Source organism: Spinacia oleracea, chromosome 2, assembly GCF_020520425.1.
Source record: "Spinacia oleracea cultivar Varoflay chromosome 2, BTI_SOV_V1, whole genome shotgun sequence".
NCBI classification, from domain to species: Eukaryota; Viridiplantae; Streptophyta; class Magnoliopsida; order Caryophyllales; family Amaranthaceae; genus Spinacia; species Spinacia oleracea.
The window spans coordinates 2,759,549-2,785,210 of record NC_079488.1 but is presented as its reverse complement, the minus strand read 5'-3'; the positions used below and the strand labels follow the sequence as shown (position 1 = coordinate 2,785,210).

Here is a 25,662-nt window from a genome sequence, read left to right as displayed (position 1 = left end):
TGGAATAATAACAATGGTCATACTCATACTTGCTATCTGAAGTGAATATACACATTTGCCCAACAACTACACAGAAATCATTCTTGTATCTCGAATTCTCAAATTCTCAAATTTTTGTCATATGCCTTACGATCCCAGAGCTAGAACAAAACCTAAACCAATAACTCTTTAACACACCAACAACTTGTAATCGTGATATTAACAACCCGGCCAAAATAGGGAGTGGTAGAGAAAAATCTGTTTACAAAAGATTTGGCATCAATGATATCAGGAAGAAAAATTATATCCACTGTCAACCCGGTATGTTTTTGTTAGTCACCAAAAGCAAAAGCGCGCAGAAAATCTGAAGCTACCATCTACTTTCTTGTAAGTATACTGTCATCCGAATGCCAGTCTTCCCTCCCTAGCCTGAAATTCCAGCACAGATGAACAAGTTTGAATAAATGCTCACGTGATCAATACGGGGTGAACAAGTACTTCCTCCGTTTAGAAATAGTTGCACCTTATTTTACTTTCACGTTTGCCAAAGCACACCTTTGACCGTTAATATCTCTATTAGTAAAAATGATTTTTTTTTTAATAATTTGAAAAGTAAACATTGAGGCTAATCCAACCATTTTTTTTATGATAACATTTATTGTTTTATATATGTATAAAAAGATAGTCAAATTTAATACTTCGTATATGAAGAGTGCATAAAGTGAAAGTGGTGTAACAATTTCTCAGCGGAAGAAGTACATCTCAGAATTCCTTAAACTAAACAAAGGTCAAAGCAATGTAGTAGTACTCTTTGGAAGAATTTTGAAAATTTCACGAGGTAAAACTGGGATGAGGAGTTTAGATTAATCTTACTGTCGCTATTTCTCTGACGAGATTTTCCACACTTTAAAAGCTCGCTCAGAGGAGCCTTTGGTACTGGAATAAACTTCCCCAGGGCAGCAAGAGGCCAACTAGTTCAAGAAAAGGAGAGATCAGAACATGAGAAACATCTGTCAAAAAGATAATTTAGGCAATACATAACATAAATATGGAATATGTTGAAGGACAAACAGCAAACCAAAAGAGAGCATTCAAAGGGAAAGCTATGAAAATACGCATTATAACGGGTTTAATATACATGACACAAATATGGTTTATGCTCGGGGAGAAACAGGAAACCAAGAAAGCGCAGACAGAAAAAAAGAACTACCTGATTATACCAATGACAAAGCAGACGAGCCACATTTGCCAGTTCAGCCTTGTAGTTTTAGCAAACTTGCCAAGGAACTCAACTATCACGACCTGTCATATACACAACAAAGCAAAAAAGGAAATAAAAAAAAAATAAAAGTTTGCACAACTTTGAATTATTAACAGTCCATACACGTAATTTTACCAACCTCACCTGTAGTACTATAGTTACTGCTATTATTCCCATAAACAATTGGTTTTTAAGAACTCCTTCAAATATGTTAACCTGATCTGGCTTACGAGCATTGAACTCGTTAAAAATCTGCACATTAACAAATTGAATCAAAGTGTTAATGCATCAGTCGAAGTCCACAGATTTATCAAAACACCTAACGCCTGCACCCTAATTACATCTGCTCCCTAAAAATTCTCAAGTGTATATTAACTATAGGTCTATATACCCATACCAAAAAGAAAATTGTAAGCATCTAGGGAATGAAAAGATATGTGAAAGAACTACAAGCTAGTTTATCTGTACTCCAAGCTCACCTGACAAAGCACAAATGCATTGAAGATCACTGTGTTGTTTACTTCATTAGCGAGTTCAGTTGTATCATGCCGCAAACGCAAGATATCATGACCTCGGAAGTTGAGTGTAAGCAGAACAATCACTTGATATATAGCCTATGATACCGAAAAAACAGGCAAGTTATATTATACAATAACATTGAACATTGACCAATTCAACTATATAAGTATCTGCATTTAATATTTGTACATAAGAGGCACACCTGTATCAATAGATTCCTCCACATAATATTTGTTATAAGAGGCTCCCTACAAAAAAAATAAGTTAATTTTTTTAATATTTTCCAAGATACTCAAGGACAAAACTAGAACCAATCGCTTAATAACCAGTTCAAGAAATCTTCAATGCAACACACATGAGAACTTCCAGCTATAAAACATGATGCTATCAAATGTCATCAAACAGTTCAATACCTATTTATGGCATTGGAAAATCACCATCTACTCATCTAATCTAAGGTTAATAAAGAAAGGGAACAGCTACAACCTCTCAAATTTTGGTACAGGATGATGATGAAATGGAAGAGAACATAGTAAAGATGAGATTATTTAGAGCTTTAGGGACCAATCTAGCAACCATGAAAAACTACTTTTTTTTCTTTTTTTTTCCGATTAATTTGTGTTGATTGTGTCTTTACTCAAGTCTTCTCTAAATGATTTTTCCTTGTGCCGGTACCTAATAATAAATTTTGCTTCCCTTTGTAAATTTAAGCGTTTATTATGACTTTTATCAGTGATATATTGTTTCGAGTACAAAATACATTCTGCAAATGGTTTTATCAGGTTTTCGGCATTTTAGGTGCGCCTGACGGCCTGACCTACAGAAGATGCGCGCCTTTTTGCCTTGCTCCTAGGCTCAAGGGATCCTCTCAGCACCCTGGTGCGCCTTGCACTTATAAAACTAAGCACTTTTAAAAAGTGTTCCTTAACCAGTTGATCATACACTCCAGAAATATCAATCATTTTTCGGAAATCAATATGCTAATACAGCAATAAATTTCCAACTATGAAGAATGTGAAATGTCTGGCAGCTTAAGTTTCAGCATTCCAGAAATGGGAACAGCAGGACAAAGAAGAAAAGGAACTGGAACAGGCAGAAACAACGGGAGATATTTCTGATATTGAAATCTATCACGAGCAAAAAACGTGGAACCTACTTATTTACCTTAACCTTGACCTAGCTGACTAACCCCTTCTCTGTCACCCCTCTATTCCATCTTGTCACTGTCCTCATCAAACTCCCTTCAATTGCACTCTTCGGTTAACACCGCTGTTAAATCATTGGTGGTCACACCCTTCTCGTACTGGAAATATTGATGCAATGGACTAATCCCTGAATTCAGAATTTATATTGTTGAGTATTATATGCTGCTTTCACTCCTGTCACACTGCCAAGCTGGAAAACTGGGTTGGTGGTCTAGTGGTGGTAATGTGGTATTGTGTCCCAATTTTGGTGATAGCTCTCTACTTTCCTCTTATTCTTTCTGCTCAGTATGTCAATGGTCTTGTTTGGTCATGTAAGAAAATTTAAGTTGTTTTATAACTTTCTCTTTTAACACCTTTAAGCTTCCTATTGTCAAATGTTCCCTTGTTTGCTAGATTTTGAGAATTCCCGTTTCCCGATTCACCTGGCTATCTAGACCAAACTCATACATGTAAAGCATTGCGCCATTGCATTCTCTCCCACTCAAACCCTATAGTATAGCTTGTGGTTAGAGTATGAACTGATACATCACAATATTTAAAGTAGAAGATTTTTGCAGACTGTAAGAAATCTTCATAATGCAAACATGAGAAGCAACTATATGGATGGACAGTATGTTTCCTGTATTTTAAATAAATTTGATCGAAATGAATAAACATATTTCTAAGAGTTAAGCTTCCTATACAAACCTTCGACCAACTGGAGGTCTGTGCATAAGGTGATCTGTAGGTGGTTCTGTAGCCAATGCGAGCGCTCCTAGAGTATCCATTATCAGATTGACCCAGAGAAGCTGCATAGCACAAACGCGATATTATTGAAGACGGTCATCTGAATGTTATGCAACTCGAAACTAGCAAATGCTATATCCTTTGAAGTAGAGAAAGAACAGGTGAGAAAACTACCTGTACAGCATTTAAGGGGACATCACCAGTGGAAAATGCAGCAACAACATTGATTATGAGGGCAGCCACATTAACTGTAAGTTGGAATTGAATGAATTTCTGAATGTTTGCATATACAGATCTACCCCATCGAACAACCTGCGAGTTACAAAAAAAGTGTTCCTTAACCAGTTGATCATACACTTCAAATACTAGTATGAAGAGCAGGAAAGAAGATTCGCACTTAAAGAATCCACCCAGAGTACCAGTATATATATATATATATATATATATATATATATATATATATATATATATATATATATACACACACATACATACTTTCGTAAAGCTTTCAACAAACATACAGCAACATCATACTATGTCTCCAGAGATTCCTCATGCATCATGACTACTAAGTGAAATGAGCCACAGTTCTTTGCATCAATTGACTACTAACTAAGACCAACCTACCTTAACAACTGAAGCAAAATTGTCATCCAAGATGATGATATCTGAGCTTTCTTTTGCCACTTCTGTACCAGCAATACCCATTGCAAGACCAATGTCTGCCTAAAGCCAAAGAAAAAATAGACTTTCAGTATTAACAATACAGAAGAAAGGTTAAGTCTGCTAATAAGAAAAGGTGACTGAGAGAGATCCATTCACAACATACCTCATGTAATGCTGGAGCATCATTAGTTCCATCACCAGTAACAGCTACAACATGGCCCCTTCTCTTTAAAGCTTGAACAAGCAAAAGCTTGTCATTTGGTGAAGACCTTCCCATCACCTGTAACACATAGTTACTGCTGTCAGTCGATGTTACTTGTCAATTTATTATTTAAGCACTACACTTGAAGGTTAATTGTTCAATTCTTTCCAATGCAATAATGCAGGGGGATTAATGCTAACTTAAAAGAGTAAATAAAGTTAAAGTGTATACTGATATCTTGTCTGCAATCTCTTCTCTCTCAGCTTCTGATTTGCTACGAAATGACTTCCCCTCAATCAAGTTTGGTTCATTACAATCTGCATCTGAAGCTAGGATACCACACTCCAAAGCTATTGCTTTAGCAGTCTGAAGATTATCACCGGTGACCATGCGCACCTGAAGCCACATCAGACAAGGATTAGAAGTGGGATTACCATTCTAAATAAATACACAAATAAAGCATGATAGATCCTAGGAAAATTCAGGAAAAAAAATCGTCAAAAACTTGAAAGCACATGGAAGTTTGTGTAACCTTAAACATGACATGTCAATGAACCAACATAGTAAGCAGTTAGGCAATGCAGCCACAACCTTAAGCATGTAAATCTTTACAACTTCTCCAAATCTGTCCCCCCTTCTCCTGTCTCTTTTAGTCTACTCATATGACCCAGAAAACTAAGCGGTTTCCACATTTATAACATAAGCAGTTCTCTCCACAACAACTCTACAAGTTGTTGTCAAAAAAAAAAACTCTACAAGTCTACAACTCGTGATCACCAGGATGATAGCATAGGAGGGAGTCAAAGCTTATGCCAGATACGTATATGCCCTTACAGAAGTCAAGCCAGAGAGATATAACAATCATTCTGTATTTTTTGTCTTTTTTCCCCTGTTGTTGCGATCGGAATGAATAAAGCGAAGATTTTGGATAGATTAAAATAAATAGAGCGAGCACCGAAACCCTATTGCTGCCAAAAACACCAAAGCCTTAGACAGTACTCTCTTATAGATAATTAGATACCCATTTGTTCAGCCACGTCAATTTAAATACATATTAAAGTGGTGTTCTCTTCAACTTATAGGACCTTAATTTAAATAAGTTTCAGGTTGATACTGTAGGTTCCAATGAATAAAATATGTAATATTATGATTATTATTATTATCATTATTATATATTTGACTATTATTTATGTTGTTATAAATATTCTTCCCTCACACAAAAAAAAAACACTAATATAAATATTCTAATGGCTAAAAGTTTATAAATAATCTACTGTAATAAACTTTAAATAAGATCTAATAAGGTTTTATAAGGGCAAGTTCAGGTCCTATAAGTTGAAGACTTGAAGAGAACACACCCTAACTTTGCTTCCGCGAGCCAGTGTTGAATAATGGGCTAGTTACCCAGGTTCAAAGTCCTTAGCACGGCAAACAGGAAAAACAAAGAAGATGCACATGGGCAATGGTCAATGTTATCAAGATATGTTAAACTATCATTGGAGTTCTAAAAACTCAACAACTTGATAATACAAACTTTGGTGGCAAAAAAGGCTTCATTAAGCTTCCAATGCAACAAAATTGATTGCAACTTAAGAAACATACCTTCACACCAGCAGCCGTGCATAACTCAACTGAATCTTTGACTCCAGGGCGACAAGGGTCCTACAAATTAACAATCAGACTTCTTAAATTTTGGTAAAACACTTTGACATTCAACCCCATCATCTCCAGCACTAAACATAAACACGAAAGGCGTAAAAACAACAATCGGTGGTATTAAAACAAAGGGAAGAAACATGAAGAAAATAATCAACTGCTAGATAAGAAGACAGTAAATATTTGGTGAACCTAACGCCTCCCAATAACTGCTACTCCAGATACTGTCCCTAATTCTGACCTGGTTTTAAAAAGACATAGGTTATAAGGTGCAAGGCAATTGTCCAATACATGAATACATAGACGCAGAAAATTCAAGTGTTCGCAGATGTTTTTAAATGTTTATTCGTGTCTAAACTTATTGCGTTGTCTATAGCAATGCAAACCACAATAGACTCCAATGATATGGATTCAGACATCCGGTTTCCAGCATTGAGATTTGAACTAATCAAAGCTAGCACTGACAAGACCCAAGACCTCCAAAAGCATAGAATAGTGATTCTACAGAGCATAAATATCCTTTAACAAGAATTGTGAAGGCATAAACCCTTCGCACTGACAGTGACACTCATATTAACTGATCAAGTACCTTTATACCAACAATTGCCAGCAAAACCAACTCATCGTCTGGAATCACCCACTGAGATAGTTTCTCTTCATCAGACGGCACTTGATCCAACTCGAGTGATCTATATGCAATGGCAACACAACGGAGACTTTGCTCTGCCATCTGGTTAATAGCCTTTTTAAAATATGCCACCTGTGACATCAGAGGTAGCCAATTAAAACCATGTATCATGAAACGAGTGCATGCACTTAAACAGCCTACCAAAATGCCGATCTTAAAAATCACCAAGCAAATTCTTAATAATAACAATGTTTTTTATTCCAAACTTGGCAAGAATTCGAGTCCTCTAAAATATGCCCACAATTTGGTACAATCGAGAAACTCAAGGAGAACTAACATTACTATTACTGACCTCTATCAGAACAAAGATAACAGTATGATTCACCCAGTTATATAGTTCTGTACATTCTTGTGTAGACTAAAAAGTCAGAATACAAGAGGGAAACTAACAAAGCTCTTCGGCCCAATTGTTTCTACTTTCATCCCTATTCCATAAGGAACTCTTGAGGTCATTATCGTAAATGACCTTTTGGTGTCCTCCTATAAAATAGTCTAAAACGCTCCTTAGTACTTACAAACTATATTAACATTAACTGTAAAACAAAATAAATTAATCAATCATATTTAATCACAGTTGACAAAAAGTCAAAATAAAAAAGGAAAGTCACAACCAAATACTTATTCTCAATCAAATATACTCCTTATTTATAACATAATTTATTTCTTCTTTCAAATACTTCATTATGCCACATTTTGATATTGTCACAAATAAATCATATTTTAACTTAAAGTTTTTAAACAAAATTCAATCAAACAAACATAATAAAAATCCATCCCCCAATTATTTTGATGTCTACTTTTTCTTTTGTGGATAATTTTTTCTACATAACATAATTTGGTTTTCAAATATATCTTCGCACGTCCCGCGTGCATATAAGACTAGTATAATATATCAGAAGACGAGCCACAACAGATTTAAAAAAATAGGATAATGTGTGAATATTCTATTGGACCACATTTTCTGCTTTACCTTCTGCTCGTCCAGTGGAGCCAAAGTGTCATTTTCATCCAAAAAACTAGTGCACGAGGCCAAGACAATTTCAGCAGCTCCCTTCCAGTGTACATGAACTTCAGAACCAGTCTGCAAATAAGATATAAAAAAGGAGCAATAAGTTCATGGTAGAAAATAGCCATCTGTTCAAGTACCCACTCTCCCCACCATAAAATTAATATTTCAAAATTGGCAAACGGAGGAAGAGAGACCAGGGTCATTCTTAGCTTATTGACACTAAAACTGTCTAGAGGATTTAATAAGCAGGTTGTACCATGTCCATGTAAAAAACAAAGATTTACAGCAACCATTACACTAATAGTTTGCTCATTCACCAGTCACCACTTGCGTATATAAAAGCCCATTTAATTATATTTTGGTGTAGCATAATCTTCACCATCTTATCATGATGGAAGGATCAATTAAGGGGGAAAAAATGGGTTGACATAAAATTCTGTCACAAAACTTACTGTTTTAACAGCAACGCCTCCCTTTTTTTTCTCTGAATTGAACGGGAATGCATGGATGATCTTAGATTCTGCTCTTTTAGCATCAAAGTTCATTCCAAGCTGAAAACTTCAAGTTAGTAACGAGGAAAAAGATATTATCAGCTTCAATTACCAATATCGCAAATTAAGTACCTTAACTCCCCAAGAAAGGATGGCTTTTTCTGTTGGTGACCCAGAAATTTCGATATCCCCACCACCCTGCATTGAAAACAAAAAAAGTAGCACACGGCCATGGCTTAATAATTCCACTTTAGAAAGCCAATAACTATTACTTGGACTAAATTTTCAAAAAAAATCTAATTTTAGGGTACTTCTAAGAGAGGGGTAAAACTCTAGAAGCTTAACTGCCTCTGTATGTTGGGATATTATTGAACCTAAATTAATTTACAATGCATTAAAGTTTTTTATTCATAACTAAAAATGCTCTCTATCTTAATTATTTATCCAGCCAACTTCAGACGGAACAAAAAACAAGATACATAACGATCACAGAAAGAATTTCTGGTTCAGCAGCAGTGGGTGATTTCTATTAGCCACCCTTAGCCCCACCATGGAGAAAGAGGCACAAGATATTCAACAGAAAGTTAACGATGCCAGTAACACATAATTCCTCTGATATTTTTCTATTGCTACATAATCTTTATGAAGTTTCATTCAGTGGCAAGATTGGCAACATTCCTAAGTGGACAATTTGACATTCAAAATGGCATTCTTGAGCTTACTTCAATGTTGTCAATCTTTTCCTTTCACATAATCGCACGGGTCAAGTGGTCCATCCCTACCCTTTATCAAATTTCCTTAATTTTTGCGCCCAACCCACATAACGCAATAGATATTGAATGGAGAAAGTATTTCTTATACCAAGTTCTCCAGCATTTCAACCACCAGAAGACAGCAACTCAGAGAGAGGAAAACATCAAGACAGGGTGAGGGAGAACACCCAAAATACTGTATACTTCCTCAGTTCTTTTTTTATTGACACGCTTCTTTTATCACTTTTTCCAATGCACAACTTCAACCATTTATATCTTTAATTATAAATAAAAATTAAAAAAAGTTGATATTTTAAAAAACACAATTACACGAATCTAATAAGATCCTACATGGCTATATTTTTTTATGTATAAGTCACAAAAGATAGTCAAAGTGCAATATGTGAATAGTACCAAAAGTCAAAATGCGTCAGCTACAAAAGAACGTAGGAAGTACAAGTTAGCACAGTTCCTCTGTTTCTCCCCAATTGGATATACATATACTTTAACAAGCCACAACTGCCTTAGCCCCTAATCGCTACAAATTAGTTTGTCCCATAATAACCTATCACAGGAAGAAGCAACTCTATCAAAAATTCTACCATCCTGTTCCAGCCAAATGGTACACAAGATAAAATCAAGGCATTTCTCCATAACAGACTTTTCTCTTTCATCCTTCCAACCCCCAAAATATGAATTTACAACCAATTTATTATGTTCAACAGACTAACACAATCATCTACGTGGACCACAATTATCATATGATTCAATTCAACCCAGTCCATCTGTCCACACCCCAACATTAAGTTTCATGTAAGGAATTTCCTTTAGAGTGAAAATTCAAGGTGAACTCACCTCGGGAAGAAACACATTGCCAGTTGTATTCTGCGCAACGCCCTCGACGAGAACAGAGGATAACATGGGAGAAAACAACGAAACATCATTTGGTGGATCAAATTTCTTCCCATTGGCATGAGCTTCGACGACAGTCATCTGCAAGGATTTAAACAGAAATATGAGGTGTATCGTAATGCATTCAATAAACAAATCAATATTAAGTAGAGTATATAAATTTCAATCCATGAATAAATAAACATAAGAACGTGCAGCGACTACTTGTAGTAATTGTATGAACAGAGCCTTGCCTGATTAAGGGTCAACGTTCCAGTTTTGTCACTGCATATTGTAGTGGCAGAACCCATGGTTTCACAAGCTGAAAGCCTACGAACCTGTAGTGGAGTAAGATTTGATCAACACGACATCATCAAATCAACAATAATTACTCAATAAATGCTTGAGATACAAACCAAAGCCTTGTCCCTCATCATTTTTCTCATTGAGTAAGCAAGCCTGCAAGAGACATCACAAAATTAATCAGCAATGAGAAGGATACAAGTATGTAACAGAACAGTTATCTAGAAATACCGTTCTACACAATTGTGATATTGGAACAAACAAGAAGAGCACGTATGCCATCTTGCTGATCCTTCTAAGTTCTAGAAGATTTTACTCTTGCAGCACAAGATTTAATGTTGTTTTGGCCCTACCCCGGTCATATTAACAGATATTTAACTAACAGATATTTAACGAGCAAGAATATAGTAACCAAGACCCCCTCGCTCTGCATAGCTTCCTTCAATATTCGTTTAAAAAATGACGGAAAACTACATGCACCAAGAGAATCTCTGCATGCTATTATTTTAACATCGGTGAGGCCTACAACATAAGCAATGATCTCTATTGAACTCAACTATATTCACATATGTTCATGTCATCAAGAACTATGGGAGACTTAAGGTTACTCTGTGGGTAATTTTGCCGTACATAGGTGATCCGCTCAAGTGTTAAACTTGGACATACATATAACGACTCCACAGGTCCAAAATGCAGTGTCGACTCTGTCGAGTTACCGTACCCAATTTCAGAGATTCTAGTGCCCGACAACAGAATACGAGAAAAAAAGACGAGTCCAAATGACATAATTCAGGACAACAGAAGCAGTCATACATCGTAAATATGGGGAAAATAGAATAAACACGAAACAGAGCCTATAAGATTTATACACAAATGTTGAGTTCCTTTAACTGGAGGCCACAAAGGAAAAACGAAAAACCAAATGAAAGAAGAGGGTATTAGACATACGTTAAGGTTACAGCCAAGGGAAGACCTTCAGGCACCGCAACAACCACAATAGTCACCTGAAATGTCAATTAGCTGTAATGCCCACAAGAATAACAGCATATTTATCAAGAAAAAAAAAATCCAGGAAAGGTGTACATACAGCAACAGTGACAATCCTGACGACTCCTTCTATCGCATGTTTTGCCCTTGTCTTTCCTTTCTGGAACTCTGGCATTCCTTTGGCATCTGTTGTATGACCAGTGAAGTACCTACACCAGGGCGCCATATGTATTTTATGGTAAACAATAATACAGCTGTATTGCAGTAATCAGAGAATATAATGTAAAATTGTGAACTGAATTTGACTTACCTTGCAAGGAGGACAACTAAAACAACAAAGGCCACTGTTAAACCAGCAATACCTATAAAAGTCGCAAGGCCATTCAGACGCACCTGAGGAATTGAAGACATTTAAATTAAAAGAAAATAAAAAAGGTGTTACAGAAAAACAAAAATATGTATGTATGTGTATTGATAAAAATCTGTTCATAGCGACATGTGTATTAAGGAACATACCTGCAATGGTGTTTCTTCACCGGTGTCCTCTGAAATGCTGGCCATAAGCATACCCCATTCCGTGTTTATACCCACACTCGTGACCTGAAACAAATTAAATACTAAAAAACTGATTCCTTCAAACTGGGAATCTCATACGGAGTACAACAGGTCTAAAATAATTTTTTAACTACTACAGTTAAACAACACGAAACGTATACTACAGTAGGCAGGAAGAAACAAACTAATCAAATGAATCCTGAAGATGGTACAGAAGTCAAGAAAAGCCACATTAATGGAAGGTAGATTGCAATAACTGGCAGCATGTGTAACTTTTGAACCGACAACAATCCTCTACTGTACTCAATCTCTGAACAAATAAGACCATGAGTCCTGTCAAGGATCACGCCACTCAAGGATTACAACTTGCTAGAATGACCCCGTTTCAAATCAACTCTCATACAAAATTTTCTAACAGCCAGTGATAATTGCTCGCGAGTTCTTGTTCCCTGCTTTCCATGATGACTTGATGAGATTGATGACAGTATGACACGCATTCTAACACATTTTCTTGCCCCTCTGAATTTCTCTTACCAAATCAACCAATATACTTTCATCCATCCATACCCAACAAGACTGTAATTCTCTAGGGCCAACGTTTCACTTCTCGAGTTTAGACAAATGAAATAAAATTGTTCTACTAAGTTTTTGCTTTATCATCTGCTTAGAGTAGTAAGTAGATGCCTTTCTATGAAGCATCAAGGTTGTAAAACAACCTCTCGCATATTTTAGGGGTAAAGCTGATTGGGCGTAAGGTATCTAAGTAAGGCTGCAAATACATGACCCATTTAACTCATCCCAGGACCCAGGCTGTAGCTGAGAGCCTTAGTAGAGCACTGTAATAATTTCATGGGTTTGTATGATTTTGGGCCATTGATAGCAGCAACACATATCGAATACAGGACATCAAATTCTGTTGCAGACTTGTAGCAACAATCCAAGGAAAATTGTGCTGGAAGCATACAAATGCCAATGTAGAGAATAGATAATTAGTCGACTTGATTTGAAAATTCGGGAAAATAAATGATGTGCCTACTTATCCCTATACTATAAGCATCCTCTATCTGCACTCGCAATTCACAAAGAAATACTACCTCTGCTCTATATCAACTGTACCAGTCGTCATTTAGAAAGAAGCAGACAACTGTTATAGACACTTGCATAGTCATGAGCAAATTACAGAAAGTGACGGTGGATACTCAGGGAATTCCAATAAAACAAACCCGATACTCCTGGAAACTAATACAATCATTTTGGACAAGAAGAGTATAATTTTGACTTCACCGAACCAACAAAGTTAAAATGTCAAGATTGTGGAGTAAAATGCATCATGGCAGGTAGTATAATGAAAGAAAACTATTCTTAATTTAAACAGAAGGCTGTACAATCCAAAAAAACACAAGTCTCAGTGCAGTTACAAACTACAACCGCTGATCAGGGCTTACATACAACTAAGGGTTTGAAATTTACCATCATAGTACCGTAGCCATCAGCTACTTTGCAGCCAGACATTAAGAAGGGTGACTTTGCATCCTTGGTAATCTACAAAAGTCCAGTTCACGAGGTTCAACAAGTGGAATGAGGTGAGTACTTAAAAGTGTCAAGGACTAAGAATAGGAAGAAGCGTACGATTTTGCTCTCTCCGGTCATACTTGACTCATCAATTGCAAGAGATTGACCAGAAATTAGCACTCCATCAGCAGCCACCTAAAACAATCCAGCCCAATAAGCATATACATAAACACACTGCATGAATAAAGAGAGAAATAAAAATAAATTTACCTGATCACCAATTTTAAGCGGTATAACATCTCCAACAACAATGTCAAAGATTGAAGACTCCACCCTTCTACCCCCTCTGATAACCTGCGCGTACATATAAATAGAACATGGTTACTCCGATGAGGCATACAAAAACAATCTAATGATACATGCAACAACAATCTAGTAGAGCATGCACGAAAGAGATATATATTCAATGAGGCTACTCCTCCTAGTCTTGGGCTACGTGCTTTTAATATGGTAGAAAGAAAGTGTACAAGTATTAAAGTACCTCAAGATGTATATTTCTTTTCTGGTCATTCAGATTCTGGAACTGGAGAGATTGTCTGTAATCACTGATGGCTACAAGATAGGGGGGAAAAAGTTTCACATCTCCTTAGAAAAATTAAGACAACACAAAACAAAAGCAAAACAAACCAACAAAAGAAGATAAAATAAGCTATGGGGCTGTTTGAACGGCCGTAACGAAAAAGAGACAGGAATTTGAACCATGTCTCTCTCGGCCGTTGATTGGTTTCCCATTCTTGTAGTCATCTTTCCATATTTTTTTATTTTTTTGAGCTCCCTCTTCCCTCACTTTGTTTCCCTACCCAAGCCAACTTGGGACTTCTCCAATATCCCATTTCCCTCCTCTAGGTCTCTACTCATCCTGTACTGTCAGTCCAACAGAGCTTTAACCCTAGCCGTCACTTAAAACTCCGGCAATGATCCGAGGCCCAAGGGTTCCCTGACACACTTCCACGACAACACCAACACACCTTCGACAATGGTACAATTCGACCCTATCATGGTCAGTCAAACTTGGGCTGCAAGGTTCCAGATCTGGAACCTCCAGTCAAATACGACGCTATACAATTGAATTTGAAGGCTGACGGTGTCGGATATCAGATATGGTGGTTGAGAAGAGAAGATAGTGGTTACAAGGGTGTGGTCTTCGATTATTTGTCTTTGATATTGATTAAACTTATTGTTCTTTGATTAAGAAAATATCAAATCATGCAAATTGAAAGTGTTCGGAAATTTTACGATTCATCGGTGGCTTAGAGGTGGTGTCTGGTATTGGTGTTCGTGGCGGTCAGAAACAGTTGTTGAGAGAGGTGTTAGCTTTCCTCTCCTTCAATCTTCTTTACTCACCAAACATTTAAAAATAAAATTAAAATCTTTCTCACCTCCAACCAAAAATATTGTTCTTTGAATAGACTTTGATGCAATTCTTTTCATTCCTCTTTCTTGTTTCCTTTCCTTATCTTGGTTTATGAACCACACAACCCCTTAATATAACTTAATTTGTATTGTACTTCGTATACATATTGCAATGTCATTTTTTATTAGGTTAAGAAGAAGGGACCCTACTGAACCACCAGCGCCTATCACATGTTAGTCAGCCCAACTCTACACTTAAGCCCCTCCCAAGTATATCGCAACTGATGGGGCTCGACCCTGTGACCTCCAAGTCACAAGGTGAGTTACTCCACCAACCAACTTCTATTGGCTATATTTTGGAACCATAAATGTAACCAACTTCTCATCAAATATCAAACAAAATACAAAAAGGGTTTTCTTTTTCAACACCAACTTTGGAAATCGTTCCTATATACTAGAATTTTCCCAATGGTTGTTTCCAATAAAGTTAAAATTACTTTGCTAAAGGACTTTCAAAATACGATGCGACAAATTAGAATGATAAATTGACTCACTACACTGCTTACGCTTTGTATTCATTGTGAATAACAAACATCTATTGCGTATCTGATTAAGAGTAAACCAGAAACAGCCTCAAGGTACTATTCCGTATATGCAAGAACTTCACCCCATCCTTTGCAAAGGTTTCTTTGGGATATTTATAGTGTGAAAGCAAATATTTTATTTCCTAAAATGGAAATGGTGCAATATTTGTGAAACTTCCTTAAAAGATAAATGGTGCAATAATATTGGAACGGAGGAAGTATGTTCATTGGTCATCCTTTCACATCAACTTTTAAGTAAACTATTCTTGCAATATGTAACTTTCATTTCACATTTCGTGTTCTTAGCCCAAGATCTACATCAACTAAGTGACTAACCCCTTGAAATATCATTAGGTTACTAACATTGTTTCCCTTTTTCTCCCCATTGATCTAAGTAGCTTGGTTACTGTGACCTGTTCCTATTAAAAGCAAATTGTTAAGTCTAGCTCATTTGACAACACAAACGCCATAAGGAATCGAAGTATCATAGGCCTTGGTAATGAGTTCCCCTCCTTGTCAACACTGCCAACTTACAGAGAATAGAAACAGTTTTATATCAAATAAAGGATTCACATCCGCGATCCTTGAGAAGATAATCAATTATACCTGTAACAAAAATAACCAGGAACACAGCAAAGAGAATGCTTCCCCCATCATACCATCCTTTCTGAATTCCCTGTAAAGATAAAAAAACAGTAATGATAAAGAATAAAATTCCAAGTGCCAAAGAAACATGAAAAAAATCAACTGTAATGAACATGAAATTTAGAAAACAAATTTCAAAAAATGTTGTCAAAGGTGTGGTACGCTCTACATCTTTGAAATAAATTAGATAAAAAAAAAAAAAAAAAAGGACCACTCCTTCAAGCTAAGGAAATTTTGTCTAACAGCCTATTAGATATAATATTTAGAAAAGAACTACCTAATAATCCTGAACTTGTTTTAGAGACAACTACCTATTTTCAAGTTTTTAACTGAACAATAAGACCAATATTCCAATAGGCCCTGATTCTTCCCGTTCCCTTTCTTTACCTCCCATTTTCGAGTTTCCTCTTATAATTTCTCCATTTTCCATTGAATCTTCAAAGCCATCTCAATCAAAATCCATCATCTTTGAACATCCAAGCAACGGATCGAAAACCGGGGGGGGGGGGGGGGGTGTATTACCGAGTTGTTAGCGTAATAAAAGGAGGTTATGATTAAGTTTTGAAATTGGGTCTAAAGTAGCTGAGATATTGTCCAATTCTATATTATGGTTTTCAATAGAGGTTAACTGTTCAACTTCAGATCTGGGATTAAGTGTTCCATAAGTTCATGTTATTTATCAATTACCCCCATAATTGTTAACCCTAATCCAAAAATTAGTGAGAAATAACAATATCAGACATTAAAAGCCCCAAGGTCTTCAATTCATTACTTCTAGAATTCAATGGAGTGTATGTTTGGTATATAGTTTTTAAGGGAAGGAACTATTTCCCTTAAATACTGTTTGATATGAGAGCAGTTTTCCTAAGGCAACCATTACACCATTAATTACCACTCCCAACCCTATGGTAACAACATTTTTACCCTCTTCAATCCCCAATTTGTTACAAGTGATTCTTTTCCTAAGTTATACCAAATAACTAATATTAGTAATAGCTAACACTACCCTTCCCCCTTCTTATTTATTTCATTTCCATCTCCTTTCCTAAGTTTATATCAAACATGCCCTAAGAGAATATCATGTGTTTTGGTATTGTTAACGGAAAATAGGCCCTCAATGACAGAATTTTCTAATGGTAGACAACTGTTGGTAGAGCTAGTCAAATAAAAACTTAATAAAAGGGGTTGCTTTTAGAAAGGGGAAAAAAAACAGATTGTTTTTGAACTTGATAACTCGTAGGACATTGTTCACACAATTTCTTTTAATTATTCATCGTCTTTTAACTACTCGGGGAAAGCGTATCGATCCGAAAATTCCCTTATCCATTTAACAAATGGGATTCGGAAAGCACAGGAGAAAGGAACTATAGCCAAAGTAAATAAAATTTTAATACCAAAATCAGCCGTTTTTATTAATAATAAGAAATCTTGTCAGTTGAAAATTTAAATTTCATATTACTCTTGAGCTAGAACAATCAATAGAAGCAATAGAGGACTTCGGAAATGAACTATCAATGAAAACAAAATTGAGCATTAGCGAACCATTCAGCTCAGCACTTGATTTCTCACTGAAAATCATGACACTGATATAACCTCAAAGCAGTTGTATTTGTGGACCAAAAAAGGATGCAATAGCTTTTAAACCCGAGTATCAGAGAACCATTCAGCTTTGCACTTGATTTTTCCTAAACATTTATTTTTACAAAACTGTTTGACGCTTGTTGAGGTTTTGATTAAAAAAACCCAAGCCATTTAATTATCAATGAACCAACAGCAAACATATACTACAATTTTCTTCCACCAAGGCTTCAGACTCACCTCTGATGTGATACCGAGAGCCAGAGATGCCACAGCAGCTACCATCAATATTACTAAAGTCAAATCTTGACAAGCTTCCCAAAGGAACCGCTAAACCATGTAAGAAAAAATAGAGGAGGATAAGTCATATTGCATATCCTTCATTTCAGAAAATTTATTAAAATCTTTCAAGCAAATTATGTTCCTTGGGAAAAAAAAAAATCTAACCCAAAAACTTCGCCCCTTTTTTCGAGGATAAGTATTTGATCCAAATACATTTTTCCTTTGCTGCATATCTTCTTCAGTCCCTGGGATCCCCTTCTCCAAATTTGATTTAAGCTTTTCTGCTAACCGAGGTACCTAAAATTCAAATACATGTAATGCGTGTTAAAATAGAGAAGACAAACAGCATTAAAAACAAATTAAATGCTTTATACACAGCCAGAGGACAGGAATCACTAAAAAGAACTAGCTGAATACTAACAAACTTACCCCACCAAATTGCTGCAGAACTGATGAATCGTGTTCTTTTGACATGGCAGCAAGTTCCTCTGGCTTAACTCCATAATCGCCATGTTGAACATCAGGATACTCTTGGGTTACTTTGAAAAAACAAAAACATATGGTGAGAGAATAAACAAAACATCATAGCAGGAACCACAAGCCACTTAGCTGATAACATTATGTAGCAAATAAGCCTAACTGCACAACCCAACATGATTAGGGAGAAATAGAAAGATACCACCAAAAAATGCAACATTCACAACAACCAAAGTAAACTTTCACATAATTACTGCTGCCTATCTATGAAAATAGAATGACAAGAGAATTACCCTGTGCTCTCTCTGCAGCTTCCTTGAAAAGATTTGCAGCCTAAAACAGTGACAAATACAAATGAAAAACAATTTTAAATAGTCAAATATAAATGAATAGTCCCCAGAGTTAAAAACATACCCGTACGACTTGTGCATGCGTTCTGATTTTTCTGATTATTTCTTTTTTCTCTTCTTCCTTCTTCAAATCCAAGGTGTAACGAAACCTCCGAGAAGCATTAAGAACAAGTGCTGCTTGCTGGAGATAAACAGTATTTAATCAGCTCAAACTGCTTCCCATGGTATAGCATTATATACAGTTATAACTTATAATGGAAACAAATAGTGACCAATTGGTTCCAGCGCCGCTGTGCCAACCAAATGGTGATGAAAGCCTCAACTCAAGCACACTTCAGCAATCTAGTTTTTGTTCATATTTAATTGTTACAAGTGCTTCTTAAGCCTCCAAAAGTATTAAGGTAATTAGCTCAACTAGTTGAACTCTACAAATTCAACCAGTAAAAACGCAAGCTATGATGCTTAGATGGTAATGCGTGTCAAACTTGGACATAAATCCAGTTCAACAGTCTGGGATATGAAAAGATGCTTAACTAGAAGATGCTGGACATGGTTACAAGCGTAAAAAACTGAACTATAGGCATGAGGAGAAACATACGTTCCCATTTACCTTGTTGGCCAAAATTGAGGTGTTCAAGTGTCTATACCTATTTGGAGTATCAAGTCAAAAATCCGGAATCATAGCCTATTCTTCATTTCACCTCAAATATCCAGATCAGATACTTGATTGGTATGACAATTAGGTCTTTCGTTTTGGGCCAACATCATATAAGTATTATAAAATGGACGTGTCTAACAGTTGGACGTGTACCCCTATTTGACACCTCTAGCCGAGTCTGAGTAACATAAATCAAAGCACACATGATTGTGCGTGAAACAATCCTCATACGCAATTCAGCTTGCTAACAGTATTCATGTTGGGTTACTAGATCAAGCTGGTCCATGCATGTTAGAAGTGTTTTTGCTTTTATCAACCAACATTCACTTCACTACTCACCAACAGTCCGGAATCTATACAAACATACGAACAAAAGAATCCCCCCAATCCCCAAAGATCGTCTACTTCGTATATCATATTAACTATGAAATACCCTCCATTATTCCCCCTTCTCATTCAAATTTGATCCACTACATTCATACCCAGATTTTTTTAGTGAAACAAAGCAGTCCACCCTATATCTTATCACTCAACTTCAATTATTCAAACAAATAAACTCATTACATACAAGTATACAACACCCAGATTCAATACACAATAAATCTCATTGTAACAAATACTACCCACAGAATTTTTCCTCTTAAAAATGACATTCCACAAACTACCCAACCAATATATCTAAAATTAGCTCATCCACAAATTAATCCAACAGGACCCAAAATAACAGTACCAAAAGAATTAGCACCAAAATTTACAAAATTAATCTCAATACAGTTTGCTCCCCTGCACAGATTTTACACTCAAAATGCAACTCAACCTAAATCTCACAACCCACAACACCCTAAATATCATTCATAAACAAATACCAACAAAACAAAAACAAAAACAAAACAAAAACAAAAACAACCAAAACAAACCCATCAATAAACTAATCCAATAAAACCCAAAATACAAAAATTAGCACCAAAATTAACAAATTTATTAAATAAATAAACATCAAAAAATAGCACCAAAACAAAAATTAAAAACTGACATACCCTCCAGCGTTTGAGGCGTTCAATAGGAGCATTCTTAGTAGTGGTAATATCAAACGGACTAAACCCACCACCATCCTCGTCGGAAAAACCACCGCGGCTACTTCCACCGGCTTCCAAATCTTTATGCCGCCGATACGGCGAACCTTTGAGCTGCTCAACTTCCATTGTTTTTTCCCTTTACCTTCTTCGCAGGAGAGATAACACTCAAAAGTAGTTTTCCCTTGTAGTGGTAGTTGTGGGTAGTTGTGGTTGAGTTTGAACTCAACTTTACTGCATTATTACTACAACTCGATTATTCCTTTTCTTCCTTCTCAATTCTCTTGAAAATAAATGTGAAATGAATGATTTAAACATGGAAATTTGAAAATATTATACGATTTGTTAAAGTTAAGCAGATTTAATTAAAAATGGTAAGATGGATTTGAAGCAATAACTTTGGAATAAATTCCTTGTTGCAACATTGAAGCAAAAGAGCAAAAAGGAAGAGGAAGATTGCTATAAATAATGAAAATATACCCAGAAATATTCGGAATTCGAATCGTCTTTTTCCTGCTTACTTTCCTTGCCTTCTTTTTCTTTCCTCTCTGTCACTATTCACACACTTGTGATGGTGACTGGTTTACTGGTGAGAGCAGTTTCAGCAGTTTCAGCAGTGCAAAGCCTGAGGAAGAAGCTGAGAAGTTTCCAGGAAGTTACCGGTCAATTTATTTCCTCGAATAAGAAAAAACGTCAATTTCAATTGGTTATTTTAAATTTCATAACTCCATTTCCGTTTTGGGATAATGCCGACTTCGAGTAGTTGCCGACTTCTCCTATGAAATACGGAGTACTTGTTCGGATACGGGTACGTGTTTAAGGGTTTAAATGTCCAACTCGGTTGGATTTTGTTCTTTTTTTATCTGATCTAATTTAATTTATCTAGTTTTTGAAGTGATCTAATTATTTTTTACAAGTACTTTTTCTTGTTCTGGTCTAATCTGGTTTGATCTAATAAGTAATAATAAGGTAAATAGAATAGAGCTTGACAAAGTACTAATAAAGGACAATAGCCTAAAATAAAGTGTTGACAATACTATTTGACAATTGATCAAAGAGTTATTTCTGTAAACGGTTCAACCAATTGTTTGTTGGTTCAGTGGTGATTGGGGCTGAACTTGGTAGGGAGAACCCGTGTTCGATCCCCCGCAACAACAATTGGGAGGGTGAACCGGTTGTCAACACCAACAAAAAAAATCTGTAAACAGTTCATTCATTAATGGACAAAGTGACCATCATTACATACGAGTGGATACGGCGATACTTTAAAATCTCTCATTTTTTTAATGTAAGATGAAGTGTCCTAGCGAGTCAGAAACCATCACGGGTTAACTTGTATGGATTAGCAGGCTAAACACTTTAAGAGAGGGAATAATAGCAAGGATAACTCTCCGTTAAAGTGCCCCCGGTGAAAATTGAACCCCAAAGTTTTAGTTGGAAAATGGAATCCTTTCCATGGGCCAAAACATTTATTGATTTTACTTTTTTTTCAAATAAGAAAAGAAGTAAGATGAAGTTTTACTGTATCTTACGACATGAGAAAACAATACTCCATATAAACTTACAAGCGAAGCTTAAACTTAAAAATATCTTCAAACACTAAGGTCATGTTTTAGTTCACCTTATCTGTTTTGATCTGATCTGATCTGATCTGAACTTATTTTTTCTGAACTGGTCTGGTCTGATCTAATCTGGTCTGATCTGATGTGATTCTTCATAATTAAGTTTAAATAAAAAACTACATTTATTAATATTTCTCCGTAAACAACTTATGTGTAAAATAAATGTTACACAAATTTATAATATTGTTATTATTTATTTGACTTTGCTCATGATTTAACTATTCCTTATATTAGATAGACCTAGACATGATCTTGATAGATCGGTTATGATCTAGACATATAAGTTATGATCTGGATATGAGCTGTACATATCGATTCTGATATGGACATGATTTGATAGATTTGTTCTGTTCTAGACATGATTAGTTCTGATCTGGACATGATCTGTACAAACTAGTTCTGTTCTGGACATGATATGTACAGTTCAGTTATGATCTGGACATGATATGTACAGATCAATTTGGATCTTGACATGATTTGTACAGATTAATTTTGATCTGGACATGATTTGTACAAATCAGTTCTGATCTGGACATGATTTGTACATATTAGTTCTAATATTGACATATCAGTTCTGCTCTGGACATGATCTGTACATATCAGTTCTGATCTTGTCATGATCTATACAGACTAGTTCTGATCTGGTCATGATCTGTGCAGAACAGTTCTGTCTGGTCATGATAGTACAAATCAATTCTGATATGCACATGATCTTTGCAGATCAGTTCTGATCTGAACATAATCTGTACATAGTTGATATCTAAACTAGTTATAATCTGGACATATCGATTCTGATCTGGACATGATCTGTACAAATCGGTTTTGATCTGAACACATTGGTTATTTAAGGATCAGTTCTGATGTAGACAAGATCTTTACAGATTTGAACATGATCTGTATATTATCTTATCCTATCAGTTATGGTCTAGATATATAATGGTTATGATCTATAAAAATCATTTATAATATGGACATGACTTGATCATATCGTTTCTGATATGGACTTAATGGTTTTAATTTGGACATGATGAATTTGAATATTTTGTTAATATTTTTTTATGCCTTAAGTAATACGGAGTGGATTTTAATTGCACCTACAACAACATTCTTTTTTTATTATACCAATAATAGTAATAAAATATTAATAATAATAATTATACTCTTTTGGATATTTGCTATCGGTCGGGGATTTCTGCTCGCAAGGAGGTTGATGTTGGGCTGACTAGTGAGAGTGATGGAGCTCTTCGTCCGGCAGATATATTGCTCTATTCATGGGATGGCGGTCTAGATGTTTGTGTTGACTTGACTGGGTCTTCCCCTATGACGCAATCGTGGTTGTCAGGCTTCGTTCCGGGTCGGGTTGTGGCGGTTGCAACGCAACGGAAGCAGGATAAGTATGCGGCACGTTGTAGGGCTTTGGGTTACGGTTTCTTTCCTTTTTCCTTCTCTTCTTTCGGGGAATTAGAGAAAGGAGCTGTTTCGTTGCTGAAGCGGGTCCAAGCGTACTCCAGGGCTCAAGACATTGGGGCGCGGACAGCTGCCCACATTTTCAGCAGGATCGGGTTCGCCATAGCTAGAGGAGTGGGGGCCCAGATTGTATCTCGGCTCCCCTCCAACTTCTTGTAGTTTACTTGATCTTTGTAGCTTGTTAAGCTTGTAACGTTTTGATGTGGTTTCCCATAATAATAATAATAATAATAATAATAATAATAATAGTAATAATAAAATAATAATAATAATAATAATAATAATAATAATAATAATAATCTGGTCTGATCTGATCTGATCTGATTAAATCTGAAATAAGTAATAGGATCCTTAAATAAGGTGAACTAAACAGAGCCTAAATTAAGATCCACCCTCAAAACCAAATTTAATTCTCCGTACAAATGGTAGGAGAGACTCTCATAGCGTCATACCATTTGAAAATAATTCAAACTAATTAAATAAAGAAATAAATTGTTAAAATTTAATAATATTATAAAAAAATTGAAAAGAAAAATGAATGCGAATAAATGAGATATTTCGATTCCTTTAAAAACATCAAATATTTACTTATGCATCATGGACATGCATGATGTAAACTAGTTAATCACTTGCTTAACATGGTTCATCATCATCACTTGATTCATTAAAATAATTTAACAAAACACAGATGAGTAACAAGTAAAAATTGAACAACATCGAAAGTGAAAATGTGTCAATCGAAAGAAAGGGAGGAAGTACACATTTATACATAGTACGATTTAAATTTTTGGTTTGTACAACAAAAGATGTTGCCTAATGGTAGGTATCAAGTTAATTTGTACTACATTTGTAACTAGGGCCCAAGAGTCAAGAGTGTAAACGAGTCGAGCGACTATTATTTTATTCATGTTCATATTTATTAACTTAAGCGAGCTTGGACTCAAGCTTTCAACACAGTTAAAAACTTTGTTCAAACTCGGTTATTAAGAAAATTCTTTTGTACATGAACGGTTCGTAAATGACACGTTTATTACTTTGAACCGGATTGATAATCAAACTGATTACAAAATCACTTTTTTTTTAAAAATCGTATAAAAAAGTATTTTCTTTAGGTTTTCTCGTAAATGATTTTTATTTAAAGAGTTTTAAAATTTAAAAATACTTCGAGTAAAGATATAATCATAATCTATAATATATAAAGTACATTATATTACTTTTTCGATAAACAAACTAAAAGTTTAAATTATAAATTGCTAATACATTTAAAAAACTTAAATTGTACTCCTTGACCTCACAAACTTATGGGATATTAACTAAAAATATAAATAAGTTGATCATGAACGAATTGTTCGTGAACGTAAATAAGTGAATATAGTTATCTTAATGTTTAAGCTCATTTATTATACGAATTCAAAAATTATTCTATCTTGATTTATTATCAAATAATTGGAGATAAACCCGAATAATTTACTGCAAATCTTGACTCACTCACACCCTATTTGTAACGTCAGTGAAGATTTAATTATGCTTAAAGCAGATCTTACAATAAAACTGTTTAAGATCCGCCAGCAGTATCCTTGTATGTCAAACGATATAAAAAAGTTGGTGTACCGATTTTATAAAATGAGTGATGAGTCATAACTTAAGCTATAATATTGCCGCGTATGTATTGTCTATAGTCCAGCTAAAAAGGACATGAAATCGTGTTCTCGTCCCTTATGAGTTGTAATTTGACGATTTGTTGTAGCCTTTTTCTTTTTTCTTTTTTCTTTTTTCTTTTTTCTTTTTAAAAGGTTAATCTCCTACATCACCTGCTCGATACGTGGTGATGGTCTCCAAATTTTTATTTTATTTTTATACTGAATCAAATCATAGATCCCTTGAGCATAATAATAATACACTTTTGTTGTTAGTCTATGTTCTAATTTTTATTACTTATCAGATTAAATTACAAAGATTATATCAGATTAAATCAGAAAAAATAAAATAACTCATAAGAAATAATCCAATGAAACAAAATTATACCAGATTAAAAATAAATTAAATTAAATCAGATCAGATCAGGCGAAGAGAATAAAGACTTAGTTTATGAAAATATAATTGGAACTACA

At 35.3% G+C, this 25,662-nt stretch overlaps 2 protein-coding genes across 3 annotated transcripts; one reads left to right on the top strand and one right to left on the bottom strand.

Annotated features, from left to right (window-relative positions):
• LOC110805107 (calcium-transporting ATPase 8, plasma membrane-type) lies at positions 1 to 21,121 on the bottom strand. Of its 2 annotated transcripts, XM_022010723.2 has the most exons (35): positions 20,943 to 21,121; positions 20,427 to 20,696; positions 18,796 to 18,912; positions 18,675 to 18,714; positions 18,334 to 18,443; positions 18,070 to 18,201; positions 17,863 to 17,952; positions 16,006 to 16,075; positions 13,944 to 14,014; positions 13,673 to 13,756; positions 13,520 to 13,597; positions 13,361 to 13,432; positions 11,852 to 11,935; positions 11,646 to 11,728; positions 11,436 to 11,544; positions 11,297 to 11,352; positions 10,462 to 10,504; positions 10,300 to 10,383; positions 10,010 to 10,147; positions 8,535 to 8,600; positions 8,364 to 8,462; positions 7,873 to 7,983; positions 6,804 to 6,974; positions 6,161 to 6,220; positions 4,790 to 4,954; positions 4,520 to 4,636; positions 4,318 to 4,416; positions 3,865 to 4,002; positions 3,652 to 3,752; positions 1,962 to 2,007; positions 1,720 to 1,854; positions 1,385 to 1,492; positions 1,190 to 1,281; positions 853 to 950; positions 1 to 408 (listed from the first exon to the last, which is right to left on the bottom strand). In XM_022010723.2, the coding sequence occupies exons 2-35, from the start codon at positions 20,589 to 20,591 to the stop codon at positions 404 to 406; spliced, it is 3,237 nt and encodes a 1,078-aa protein (XP_021866415.1). In that variant the 5' UTR covers positions 20,592 to 20,696; positions 20,943 to 21,121; the 3' UTR covers positions 1 to 403. The 2 variants fall into 2 exon arrangements, with proteins under 2 accessions (XP_021866415.1, XP_021866416.1); XM_022010724.2 differs by having other exon boundaries at positions 20,427 to 21,017.
• A 9-nt stretch (positions 21,122 to 21,130) lies between these two features.
• LOC130467724 (uncharacterized) lies at positions 21,131 to 23,742 on the top strand. Its single transcript, XM_056836383.1, has 2 exons — positions 21,131 to 21,270; positions 23,288 to 23,742. The coding sequence occupies exons 1-2, from the start codon at positions 21,241 to 21,243 to the stop codon at positions 23,708 to 23,710; spliced, it is 453 nt and encodes a 150-aa protein (XP_056692361.1). The 5' UTR covers positions 21,131 to 21,240; the 3' UTR covers positions 23,711 to 23,742.
• The last annotated feature ends 1,920 nt before the right edge of the window (positions 23,743 to 25,662 follow it).